The following is a 13,450-nucleotide window of genomic DNA, read 5'->3' as shown; positions in this document are numbered from 1 at the left end:
ACAACACTGATGAACAATACAACACTGATGTACAATACAACACTGATGTAGAATACAACACTGATGTACAATACAACACTGATGTACAATACAACACTGATGAACAATACAACACTGATGAACAATACAACACTGATGTAGAATACAATGTACAATACAACACTGATGAACAATACAACACTGATGAACAATACAACACTGATGTACATTACAACACTGATGTTCAATACAACACTGATGTAGAATACAACACTGATGTAGAATACAACACTGATGTACAATACAACACTGATGTACAATACAACACTGATGTAGAATACAACACTGATGTACAATACAACACTGCTGAACAATACAACACTGATGTAGAATACAACACTGATTTAGAATACAACACTGATGAACAATACAACACTGATGAACAATACAATGTACAATACAACACTGATGTACAATACAACACTGATGTAGAATACAACACTGATGTAGAATACAACACTGATGTACAATACAACACTGATGAACAATACAACACTGATGTAGAATACAACACTGATGAACAATACAACACTGATGTACAATACAACACTGATGTACAATACAACACTGATGTAGAATACAACACTGATGAACAATACAACACTGATGTAGAATACAACACTGATGTAGAATACAACACTGATGTACAATACAACACTGATGAACAATACAACACTGATGAACAATACAACACTGATGTACAATACAACACTGATGTACAATACAACACTGATGTACAATACAACACTGATGTACAATACAACACTGATGAACAATACAACACTGATGAACAATACAACACTGATGTACAATACAACACTGATGAACAATACAACACTGATGAACAATACAACACTGATGAACAATACAACACTGATGTAGAATACAACACTGATGAACAATACAACACTGATGTAGAATACAACACTGATGAACAATACAACACTGATGTAGAATACAACACTGATGAACAATACAACACTGATGAACAATACAACACTGATGTACAATACAACACTGATGTACAATACAACACTGATGTAGAATACAATGTACAATACAACACTGATGAACAATACAACACTGATGAACAATACAACACTGATGTACAATACAACACTGATGAACAATACAACACTGATGTACAATACAACACTGATGTACAATACAACACTGATGTAGAATACAACACTGATGTAGAATACAACACTGATGTACAATACAACACTGATGAACAATACAACACTGATGAACAATAAAACACTGATGAACAATACAACACTGATGTACAATACAACACTGATGAACAATACACCACTGATGAACAATACAACACTGATGTACAATACAACACTGATGTACAATACAACACTGATGAACAATACAACACTGATGAACAATACAACACTGATGAACAATACAACACTGATGTACAATACAACACTGATGAACAATACAACACTGATGAACAATACAACACTGATGAACAATACAACACTGATGAACAATACAACACTGATGAACAATACAACACTGATGTAGAATACAACACTGATGTAGAATACAACACTGATGAACAATACAACACTGATGAACAATACAACACTGATGTAGAATACAACACTGATGTAGAATACAACACTGATGAACAATACAACACTGATGAACAATACAACACTGATGTAGAATACAACACTGATGAACAATACAACACTGATGAACAATACAACACTGATGAACAATACAACACTGATGAACAATACAACACTGATGTACAATACAACACTGATGAACAATACAACACTGATGTAGAATACAACACTGATGTAGAATACAACACTGATGAACAATACAACACTGATGTAGAATACAACACTGATGTAGAATACAACACTGATGTACAATACAACACTGATGAACAATACAACACTGATGAACAATACAACACTGATGTACAATACAACACTGATGTAGAATACAACACTGATGTACAATACAACACTGATGTACAATACAACACTGATGAACAATACAACACTGATGAACAATACAACACTGATGTAGAATACAATGTACAATACAACACTGATGAACAATACAACACTGATGAACAATACAACACTGATGTACATTACAACACTGATGTTCAATACAACACTGATGTAGAATACAACACTGATGTAGAATACAACACTGATGTACAATACAACACTGATGTACAATACAACACTGATGTAGAATACAACACTGATGTACAATACAACACTGCTGAACAATACAACACTGATGTAGAATACAACACTGATTTAGAATACAACACTGATGAACAATACAACACTGATGAACAATACAATGTACAATACAACACTGATGTACAATACAACACTGATGTAGAATACAACACTGATGTAGAATACAACACTGATGTACAATACAACACTGATGAACAATACAACACTGATGTAGAATACAACACTGATGAACAATACAACACTGATGTACAATACAACACTGATGTACAATACAACACTGATGTAGAATACAACACTGATGAACAATACAACACTGATGTAGAATACAACACTGATGTAGAATACAACACTGATGTACAATACAACACTGATGAACAATACAACACTGATGAACAATACAACACTGATGTACAATACAACACTGATGTACAATACAACACTGATGTACAATACAACACTGATGTACAATACAACACTGATGAACAATACAACACTGATGAACAATACAACACTGATGAACAATACAACACTGATGTACAATACAACACTGATGAACAATACAACACTGATGAACAATACAACACTGATGAACAATACAACACTGATGTAGAATACAACACTGATGAACAATACAACACTGATGTAGAATACAACACTGATGAACAATACAACACTGATGTAGAATACAACACTGATGAACAATACAACACTGATGAACAATACAACACTGATGTACAATACAACACTGATGTACAATACAACACTGATGTAGAATACAATGTACAATACAACACTGATGAACAATACAACACTGATGAACAATACAACACTGATGTACAATACAACACTGATGAACAATACAACACTGATGTACAATACAACACTGATGTACAATACAACACTGATGTAGAATACAACACTGATGTAGAATACAACACTGATGTACAATACAACACTGATGAACAATACAACACTGATGAACAATAAAACACTGATGAACAATACAACACTGATGTACAATACAACACTGATGAACAATACACCACTGATGAACAATACAACACTGATGTACAATACAACACTGATGTACAATACAACACTGATGAACAATACAACACTGATGAACAATACAACACTGATGAACAATACAACACTGATGTACAATACAACACTGATGAACAATACAACACTGATGAACAATACAACACTGATGTACAATACAACACTGATGAACAATACAACACTGATGTGTTGCTTAGTTTACTGTCCTACAGGCACGGCTATGCTGTTGTTTCATTGGCTCAGTTGGTAGAGCATGGAGCTCGCACTGTCAGTGTTGTGGGTTCCATTCCCGTGGGCCATCTACAGTATATTTCAAATGTATCATCTGTTAAATGGCATATATTATTTGATTTGGTAGAGTTATTAAATGGGGATCAAACAAGCTCAATTATCAACTTTTGAATAACTGTGACTCGTTAGTAGAGGTTTAGCATGTCAGCCTCTGGGCTTTAAATCTGAATTAAAACAGGCAATAAACACAACGGCTACTATGTTACTATAGTAACAGTAGCAGTGCGGCAACGGTAACAGTGCGGTAACAATCTTACCCATGCTATTGCCAACTACCTCTACTACTATCATGATAGAAGGCACTCATGAGAAGAAGGCTAGAATTCTTTATTCGTGACTGTGAAATATGTGGTTGTTTTAACTACTTAAGTTGAACGCACTGACTGTAAATCGCTCTGGATGAGAGCGTCTGCTAAATGACCAGCATGTACATGTAAATGTCTTAAAGAACACAGACTTCAACATGATATTGTGAGTCAACACTTTCCATCCCATCAATTTAGAACTGTTTTCTAAAACTTCATTGCGGGTGTCTCTCTCTCCATTCCTCTCGATGTCTCATGCTGAGGTTGTGTGCAGTCTGTTGAGTGTTGGCTCTGTGAATAGCACCCTGGGAGATGGAAGGACCAAGGCAAACGCTTCCTGAATGACTCATTGTTTGTCTAATTAGAAACCATGGTGGAGGAGTGTGTGTGTGTATGTGTGTATGTGTGTGTGTGTGTGTGTGTGTGTGTGTGTGTGTGTGTGTGTGTGTGTGTGTGTGTGTGTGTGTGTGTGTGTGTGTGGGGGTGTGTGTGTGTGTGTGTGTGTGGGTGTGTGTGTGTGTGTGTGTGTGTGTGTAGAGGAGATTCTATATCCAGTCTGGGGTTACCTCCCTAAATGCCAGTGTGCTTCTCACTATGAGGCTTCCGGAGGTCAACAGAGTCATAGAAGCACTACAGTGAAGAAGACAAATGACAGTGTTCAATGATTAGATGATAAACGTCACGGTTTGATTCGATTTTGATTCCTTGTGAATGCCTTTTTAAAAATGTTTGTATGAAAGGATGCTTCCTTGGCCATGAATTCACTGATGAATCATGAAGGTGCTAATGGCTTTGTCACTTCCATCATAAAACAATGGGGGTAGTGCAATAGAGCATTTTCCAGTGTGTTCCTCACACTGCAATACAGTATGCATCCAGATGTGTCTATTGGGACTCCCTTTTTACCCATCTTATATCGATGGATATATTCTCTTTCCTCTCTGCAGGGGATGACCTGGAACGTATCATGTCTGAAGTACAGGGGACGTTGGAGTTTTCTGTAGAGCTGAACAAGTTTCACAATGTGGATCTCTTCCAGAGAGGGTGAGTGTAATGGAGGTGGACCGGTGAACCCCGCTCCTGTGATGAGTAAACTTGCCTTGAGACCTGAAGACTGCCCAAGCTAATCATTAGGCTTTAGCTCAGAGGGCTAACACACTCCTGTGGCATGTAGGAAACTTGGGTTGAAACAGTCTCCACCTGTATCTCTGGCTGCTTCATAGTTCATATTAATACCCACTGACAGTCTCCACCTGTATCTCTGGCTGCTTCATAGTTAATATTAATAACCACTAACAGTCTCCACCTGTATCTCTGGCTGCTTTACTTAATACCCACTGACAGTCTCCACCTGTATCTCTGGCTGCTTCATAGTTCACATTAATACCCACTGACAGTCTCCACCTGTATTTCTGGCTGCTTCATAGTTCATATTAATACCCACTAACAGTCTCCACCTGTATCTCTGGCTGCTTCACTTAATACCCACTGACAGTCTCCACCTGTATCTCTGGCTGCATCATAGTTCATATTAATACCCACTGACAGTCACCACCTGTATCTCTGGCTGCTTCAAAGTTCATATTAATACCCGCTGACAGTCACCACCTGTGTCTCTGGCTGCTTCAAAGTTCATATAAAATACCCACTGACAGTCTCCACCTGTATCTCTGGCTGCTTCACTTAATACCCACTGACAGTCTCCACCTGTATCTCTGGCTGCTTCAAAGTTCATATTAATACCCACTGACAGTCTCCACCTGTATCTCTGGCTGCTTCACTTAATACCCACTGACAGTCTCCACCTGTATCTCTGGCTGCTTCATAGTTCATATTAATACCCACTGACAGTCTCCACCTGTATCTCTGGCTGCTTCAAAGTTCATATTAATACCCACTGACAGTCTCCACCTGTATCTCTGGCTGCTTCATAGTTAATATTAATAACCACTAACAGTCTCCACCTGTATCTCTGGCTGCTTCACTTAATACCCACTGACAGTCTCCACCTGTATCTCTGGCTGCATCATAGTTCATATTAATACCCACTGACAGTCTCCACCTGTATCTCTGGCTGCTTCAAAGTTCATATTAATACCCACTGACAGTCTCCACCTGTATCTCTGGCTGCTTCATAGTTAATATTAATAACCACTGACAGTCTCCACCTGTATCTCTGGCTGCTTCACTTAATACCCACTGACAGTCTCCACCTGTATCTCTGGCTGCTTCACTTAATACCCACTGACAGTCTCCAACTGTATCTCTGGCTGCTTCATAGTTCATATTAATACCCACTGACAGTCTCCACCTGTATCTCTGGCTGCTTCAAAGTTCATATTAATACCCACTGACAGTCACCACCTGTATCTCTGGCTGCTTCACTTAATACCCACTGACAGTCTCCATCTGTATCTCTGGCTGCTTCATAGTTCATATTAATGATAAAACGGACAGTTATTATTTAGGAAAGTGTCATCTTTATGCCGTACTGTAGGATGTGTTTGAGGACAGATATTGGACCTGTTAGTACGCTACATTGGGAATGGGGTGCTATCTGGGACACAGACACGAGGTAGAATAGGGTCAGATTATAACCGGGCATCTGGCTAGCCTGTGGGATGTGACTCTGGCAGACTGAATGGCCAGCTTTACCCAGATTAGATTTTCCTGGCTCCAAACAGGACAGGGAGGGCTCAAGCTTTTGGCCAAATATAATCCTGCTTAGCTGAGCCTGAGTGCACTAATATATTTGTTCTTATGCATGTTTCCGCCCCGAACAGCAACATGGAGGAAGTAGGTCTGATCGGAGGACAGAACAGAGGGAGAGAGAGTCAAAGACTCCTGTCCAAGTGACTGCTGGTGTAAAGAAAACACAGTCATTGGCTATTGTGAGATAAGGAGAAATGTACCAAGAAAGACCATTAGGTTTAACATCTATGCAAGTCTTATATACAGCCCTGAAAAAGCTATTCCCATGTATGTTTTATACAAACCCTATAGAAGAGTGATTGTATTAAACGATGTGTTTGATGTTTTAAGGAGAGGGTGATAAGAGCAGCACAGGCCTTTTAGTTGAGCTGAGCGGATGGCGAATTAGTCACGTCTAACGTTGCTCTTGATGCTCTAATCAGGTTTGATTGATAATCCTGGCTGTAGTTTCTAGGAGCATGCCCATTTGAAGTCCATTTGAAGAACTGGTTGCCAGTACATCCCCAGTGTGTGATACCCAGAATGCACTCCTTCAACCAGGAAGCATCTGTTTCTGACGTTCTAACTAGTACAATTAATGAATGTTTGCTCTTTTGTTTTTATTGGGAACGTGTTCATATGTCATTGATGTAGTGCATGATATCAGGACAAACTACAGGTATACTGTATGTCATTCACATCTCTTTCTCTCTGCCATCTTTTTCCCACAATACACTCTAACCATAACATGTTGTACAATGGGTTTCACACAGTCGTGCTGTGATCTGCCTTGAACCTTTTTCGTAGCTAAGTCTATATCCTTATTTATCAACCTCTAAAACCTTTTCCCTGCTTTTCACTGTCACGCCTCCGTTTCCCAGAGGCGGTCGCTTGCTAAAACCCTGATGATACCATGTCTGTTCACAGCTAGGCTCTGGTCTCTTCCATCGCCTTCCGATGGGTCTCAAATCAAATCAAATTGTATTTGTCACATGCGCCGAATACAACAGGTGTAGGCCTTACAGTGAAATGCTTACTTACAAGCCCTTAACCAACAATGCTTTAAAAAGTTAAGAAGAAAAATGTGTTCAGTAAAAATAGATAAATAGTAAAAAGAAATCTAATAAAATAAAAGTAACAAATAATTAAAGAACAGCAGTAAAATAACAATAGCAATAGCAAGGCTATATACAGGGGGTACCAGTACAGAGTCAATGTGCGGGGGCACCGGTTAGTCGGGGTAATTGAGGTAATATGTACATGTAGGTAGAGTTAAAGTGACCATGCAAAGATAATAAACAGAGAGTAGCAGCAGCGTAAAAAAGGACTCTGGGTAACCCTTTGATTAGCTGTTCAGGAGTCTCATGACTTGGCGGTAGAAGCTGTTAAGAAGCCTTTTGGACCTAGACTTGGGGCTCCGGTACCGCTTGTCGCTTGCGGTAGCAGAGAGAACAGTCTATGACTTGGGTGGCTGGAGTCTGACAATTTTTAGGGCCTTCATCTGACACTGCCTGGTATAGAGGTCCTGGATGGCGGGAAGCTTGGCCCCAGTGATGTACTGGGCCGTCCGCACTACCCTCTGTAGTTCCTTGGGGTCGGAGGTCGAGCAGTTGCCATACCAGGCAGTGATGCAACCAGTCAGGATGCTCTCGATGATGCAGCTGTATAACCTTTTGAGGATCTGAGGACCCATGGCAAATCTTTTCAGTCTCCTGAGGGGGTATAGGCTTTGTCGTTCCCTCTTCAGGACTGTCTTAGTGTGTTTGGACCATGTTAGTTTGTTGGTGATGTAGACACGAAGGAACTTAAAGCTCTGAAACCTGCTCTACTTCAGTCCTGTCGGTGAGAATGGGGGCATGCTCAGTCCTCCTTTTCCTGTAGTCCACAATCATCTCCTTTGTCTTGATCACATTGAGGGAGAGGTTGTTGTCCTGGAACCACATGGGCAGGTCTCTGACCTCATCCCTATAGGCTGTCTCATCATTGTTTGTGATCAAGCCTACCAGTGTTGTGTCATTGGCAAACTTAATGATGGTGTTGGAGTCGTGCCTGGCCGTGCAGTCATGAGTGAACAGGGAGTACAGGAGGGGACTGAGCACGCACCCCTGAGGGGCCCCGGGTTGAGGATCAGCGTGGTGGATGTGTTGTTACCTACCCTTACCACCTGGGGGCGTCCCATCAGGAAGTCCAGGATCTAGTTTCAGAGGGAGGTGTTTAGTCCCAGGGTCCTTAGCTTAGTGATGAGCTTGGAGGGCACTATGGTGTTGAACACTGAGCTGTAGTCGATGAATAGCATTCTCACATAGGTGTTCCTTTTGTCCAGGTGGGAAAGGACAGTGCTGAGTGCAATTGCAGGGGACACAATGTGTTTTTTACACAGAACCACATCCATTCACACTCCAATACTGAAAGTTATCTTTGAAAGATGCGTATTTCACTGCACTTTTCATACCCATATCTTTTTTTACGAAGGAATGCTGTATGTCAGCATTTGCAGGATGATAATAGAATGCATGAGGCAATTCCAAATGATAGTATTAGGGATGTAGTAACAGTTTGATCAGCTATTGTTCAGAGCTCTACTACCGTTGACCTTCAAGCACAGACAGCAGCAGACTCCACTGAATGGTGCATTACGATGAGTCATTTCTTATTTATTTGCCATTTTATCCGGTCCTCGTTAATAATGAAGGTAAATTTGTACAATTCCTTAGCAGCTGTGTTTAACATGACAGTGCTAGCCCCGGGTCTGATGTCATGGAAAGCAGCAATTCTTTCCATTCCATTATGGACGTTGATTTCATATGCTATAGTGTGTGTGTGGTATGTGTAGTGATGCGTAGCACCGGTATGTGTGTATTAGCTATTTGCAGATGCCGTATCTTAATTTGATCCTTCTGTTGTTGAAGGAATTTTCCTACACGGCAGGTAATGCAAACTTGTAGTGTATTTGAGGCTTAAAAAAGGCTTCTAAAGTTTGTAATTTCCACTTTAAAATGTCAGACTTGATTTGCCCTAATAAAAAATGGATCGACCCCTACAAAAGATTTCCATTAATTATAATCCACATAATAATTCACAGTTCCTGTTGCTGCAGGTATATTGTTCTGCAGTAGCAAACTGGCTCAAAATGTATATCCTACATCTGTGTAGTAACTGAATGTATTGCATCGTTTTCTCCCTCCAGATTCTACCAGGTCCGAGCAGGGCTGAAGGTCTCTCCACGTGTACCACACAGGTTGATAGCGACAACACCAGGGAATACAGGTAATGTTCTCACATTGAGTTAAATCTGAATATTGTTGGGTGTTTTTAATGGATCGTTTGAACTTTGAAGCAGCAGTATGTTTTCCATTTGCCATAGATTGGGCCAGGAGTTTTTTCCTGAGCAGGTTCTGGTCAGGTCATGCTGAAAGATACATAGATGCCATAGAACAGTTTCTTAGTTTTACAGATACTAATTCCCACATAAATGTACCTCACTGATTCCAGCAATGGGCAGGTGGGCAAGACCCACACCAGCTTGTAGCATACCGAGACTTCTATACAGGTAGTTTGAGTTCATGCATAACATACCAGTGGTTGGGACACTGTGTCTATGCAGTCTGTTAGGCCAGGGACTGTTGTGGGTTGAGTGTGAGATGATAATGCTTGTCTGGTTACCCTGCTACATGATTACAATCATCTTCTGTGATCCACATTCTTAGCCACAATGACACACATGCTGAAGTACAGTTTCCTTTGATGTTTCTGAAAACAACACCTGCTTTTTATTGCATTTGGCCACTGAAACTATAGTGTATGGGAACAGTAGTGTGTTGGTGGTGTGCTGTGTTGGAGCCTTGGTCTTGACTTTTTATCAGGGGGCTCGACGTTTTGGAGGAATTAAGTCTGTGCCACATGCTAGCTGTTTGTATGGCCCATATTATTCATGTTTCTGATGTGTTATACCATCTGGTTAGGCCTCATACAACAGGCCACCATTAGCACCTAACTATGGGTGCTTCAGGGTTGCATAATGTGCAGGAATCTGAGACAGCCATGAAAACGGACTATCTTTGTCTTAGAGGTGTGAAACCAAAAGGTTTATTGAACAACATCGTTTTGACTAATGATTTAAACAGTGCAAGTGTCACAGCTGCCTTTAACACATGCACATTCATTTGTATTGCATTGAGTTCTGATATAGACTCTGCATGTTCTGTACCGGAGAAAGTAGTCCCTCTCTTCTCGAGAAGATACAGTCCCACAGAAAGAGACACCGAGTGTCTCCTGCCTGTCTTACATTGTCTCAAACAATCGGTTTAGGGGTGTGAACGTATTCACAAGAAGATCAAAGGGTTTTGTTGTAACATGACAGAGTTGAATGACGAGTTAAAACAGAGGAGAGCTGGCATTGGACACACCAAAAGAGAAGCAACAGTGTGTTACTTCTAGCTGACAGCTTCCTCTCGTGTTCTCTGTTTAGTAGAAATAAGCCTTGTTGTTATTGGTGGAGAGTGCTTCCTTCTCTCTCTGTGAGGAAAATCAGGCTGATGAATCTGGCTGAAGTACATGATGCGGTTCCTCCCTTTCTGGCGCATTTACAACTGCACTTTTTGTTGACTTCAGTGGCCGTTACTAAAATGTTAGTGTTGAGAATATATTTTCTCGGTGCGCAAGACTGTTCCAGTAGACCGGGCTGACACACACTGTCATTGCACTGTACTGTAGTCCCATCAGCATTAGCAGACAGATCTGGTCCCCTGGATAAGCAGGAAGCCATTTCCCAGGCGTCTCTGATTTGCTGTAATAAAAAAATCTATTATTAGTACATTATGATTGGAACAGGACGCAGGGAACAGTGTGTGTGTGTGTGTGTGTGGGTAAGTGTGTGCATGGTTCGGGCTGCAAAAGCCGTTTATTGTGTTGGTCTGACCCTGACATTGAGATGTGACACTCAGGCATTTCTTCAGACCTTCCAGCCACCTGCTCCTAGCCTCCTACTGACTGTGATAATCTGGATGTCACTCTGACCTCTGTGGGGAAGTCAGGGAGGGATTGATCAGACCAATGCTACCTGTTGTATGGTGGAGCTTCACATGGTGCTGTGCAGCATAAAACAGCACAGTATTTTACTGTATCAATTTGTGAAGTACAGAGCAGTATATAATGAGAGGTTAGCTGCATCTTTCGCTACCGTATGCATTCGATCCATTATATGATTGGATAGGAGAACTGTGTAGAGTGGAGGGCATCAACTTGAACGATTTTGCAGCTTTCAGCCCCCATAATATGTCCAGTCCGTTGTCGATAATGTTTAGTTTATTGTCCATAATATGTTCACTTTCAGCAATAATAGGTTGTAGTGATGATCTCTGCACTGCCAGATGATAACATCAGCAAATCATTTGCTGTAGTGCAGAATATTCATATAGCCTAGCCTAGTATCAGGATTCCCTGCACACACACAGTGCAGCACTGCCAGAGTATCTGTACACAGTGAGTGTCGCTAGCTCCATTGCAGCAATGGAACGTACAGTAACATTACAGTATGTATCCATATTCTAATTGGAGGACTTAGCCGCAGTCCCCTTCCCCACCTCCCTCCCCTCTCCTGCAGCTCCTCCTCTACAAGGTCACGTATTACGGCCAAAAGCCTCGCAGACAGACAGGACAGACAGGGCTCCCAGACATAAATTCACTAGCCAATGACACGCTCCGTTCCAGCCAGCCAGGACAAAGACATTTATCAACCACAAAGACTTGGGAAATGATCCACCCAGAGTACTGTGGGAAATTAAAGTGTTGTGTACTTGACATTTCAAGCAGAGAAATGAAAGGTGTGACGGATTGTCTCGCTTCTGAAGCCCAGCCATTTAATGTCTGTGATTCATACAGACAAACATTGTGGTGTGTTAAGTCAGGATGGTGTTATATGAATTAGCTTAGCATTTACCGTTCTGCTGCCTCCTTACAGGAGCTTAACTATAAAGGTATTATGTCACACAAACAGTAGGAGAATATCTGAGAAAGAGAGAGAGAGAGAGAGAGAGAGAGAGAGAGAGAGAGAGAGAGGGGATAGGGACTAGAGAGAGAAAAAAGAGGGTAGAAGGAGCAAAAGAGTGAGCGAAAGAGAGAGTGAGAGATTGAGAAAGAAAGAGAGCGAGAGAGAGAGAGGGAAAGAGAGAGATACAAGGGCAACCAGTGAAGAACAAACACCACTGTAAATACAACCCATATTTATTTATTTCCCCTTTTGTACTTTAACTATTTGCACACGGCTAAAACACTGTATATAGACACATGACATTTGAAATGATTTTATTATTCTGGTAAACGAGTGTTTATTTCACTTTTGATTATCCATTGAACTTGCTTTGGCCATGTAAACATATGTTTCCCATGGCAATGAAGCCCTTTGAGTTGAATTGAATGATATTGAATGGAGTTGAGAGCGAGAGAAAAGAAAGCGATAGTGAGTGTATGTGCAGCAGTGAGCCGGTCACTTCTGGTGCAGAGGCACAGTGGTTGAAGGTTTAAAGTTGGAGGGTCTAACACAGGGGAAGCTCCCTGTAACTCCTGTATGTTGCTTTAGAACAAGAGCCCATTGATTGCGTACACAAGTAATGGTATTCCTTTAAATCACATGTAGTGCCAGAACGTGTAAACGATGTACAGTATTTTGATTGATAACTTGATTAGTACCTCATTATCACAAGGAGGAGTCTCAGTGAAGCCTCGTTAATGCCTTGCTAGTTCCTCTCCCTCTATCCCTGTAGAGCAGAACTAGAGATGCTGTGTGTTTAGATTGGCCGGGAGCACTGAGCA

General features: G+C 40.9%; 1 protein-coding gene across 1 annotated transcript in view; it reads left to right on the top strand.

Annotated features, from left to right (window-relative positions):
* LOC110496382 (protein FAM135B) overlaps positions 1–13,450 on the top strand; it is a 63,413-nt gene that overhangs the window by 20,963 nt on the left and 29,000 nt on the right. Inside the window, exons 2-3 of the mRNA XM_036952943.1 lie at positions 4,897–4,993; positions 9,828–9,907. Coding sequence (XP_036808838.1) covers positions 4,917–4,993; positions 9,828–9,907 — 157 coding nt within the window. The 5' untranslated portion in view covers positions 4,897–4,916. The remainder of the gene's footprint in view (positions 1–4,896; positions 4,994–9,827; positions 9,908–13,450) is intronic.

This window comes from Oncorhynchus mykiss, chromosome 18, assembly GCF_013265735.2.
Source record: "Oncorhynchus mykiss isolate Arlee chromosome 18, USDA_OmykA_1.1, whole genome shotgun sequence".
Lineage (NCBI taxonomy): Eukaryota > Metazoa > Chordata > Actinopteri > Salmoniformes > Salmonidae > Oncorhynchus > Oncorhynchus mykiss.
Note: the sequence above shows the minus strand (reverse complement) of the source record. Positions and strands in the feature narration are given on the sequence as shown.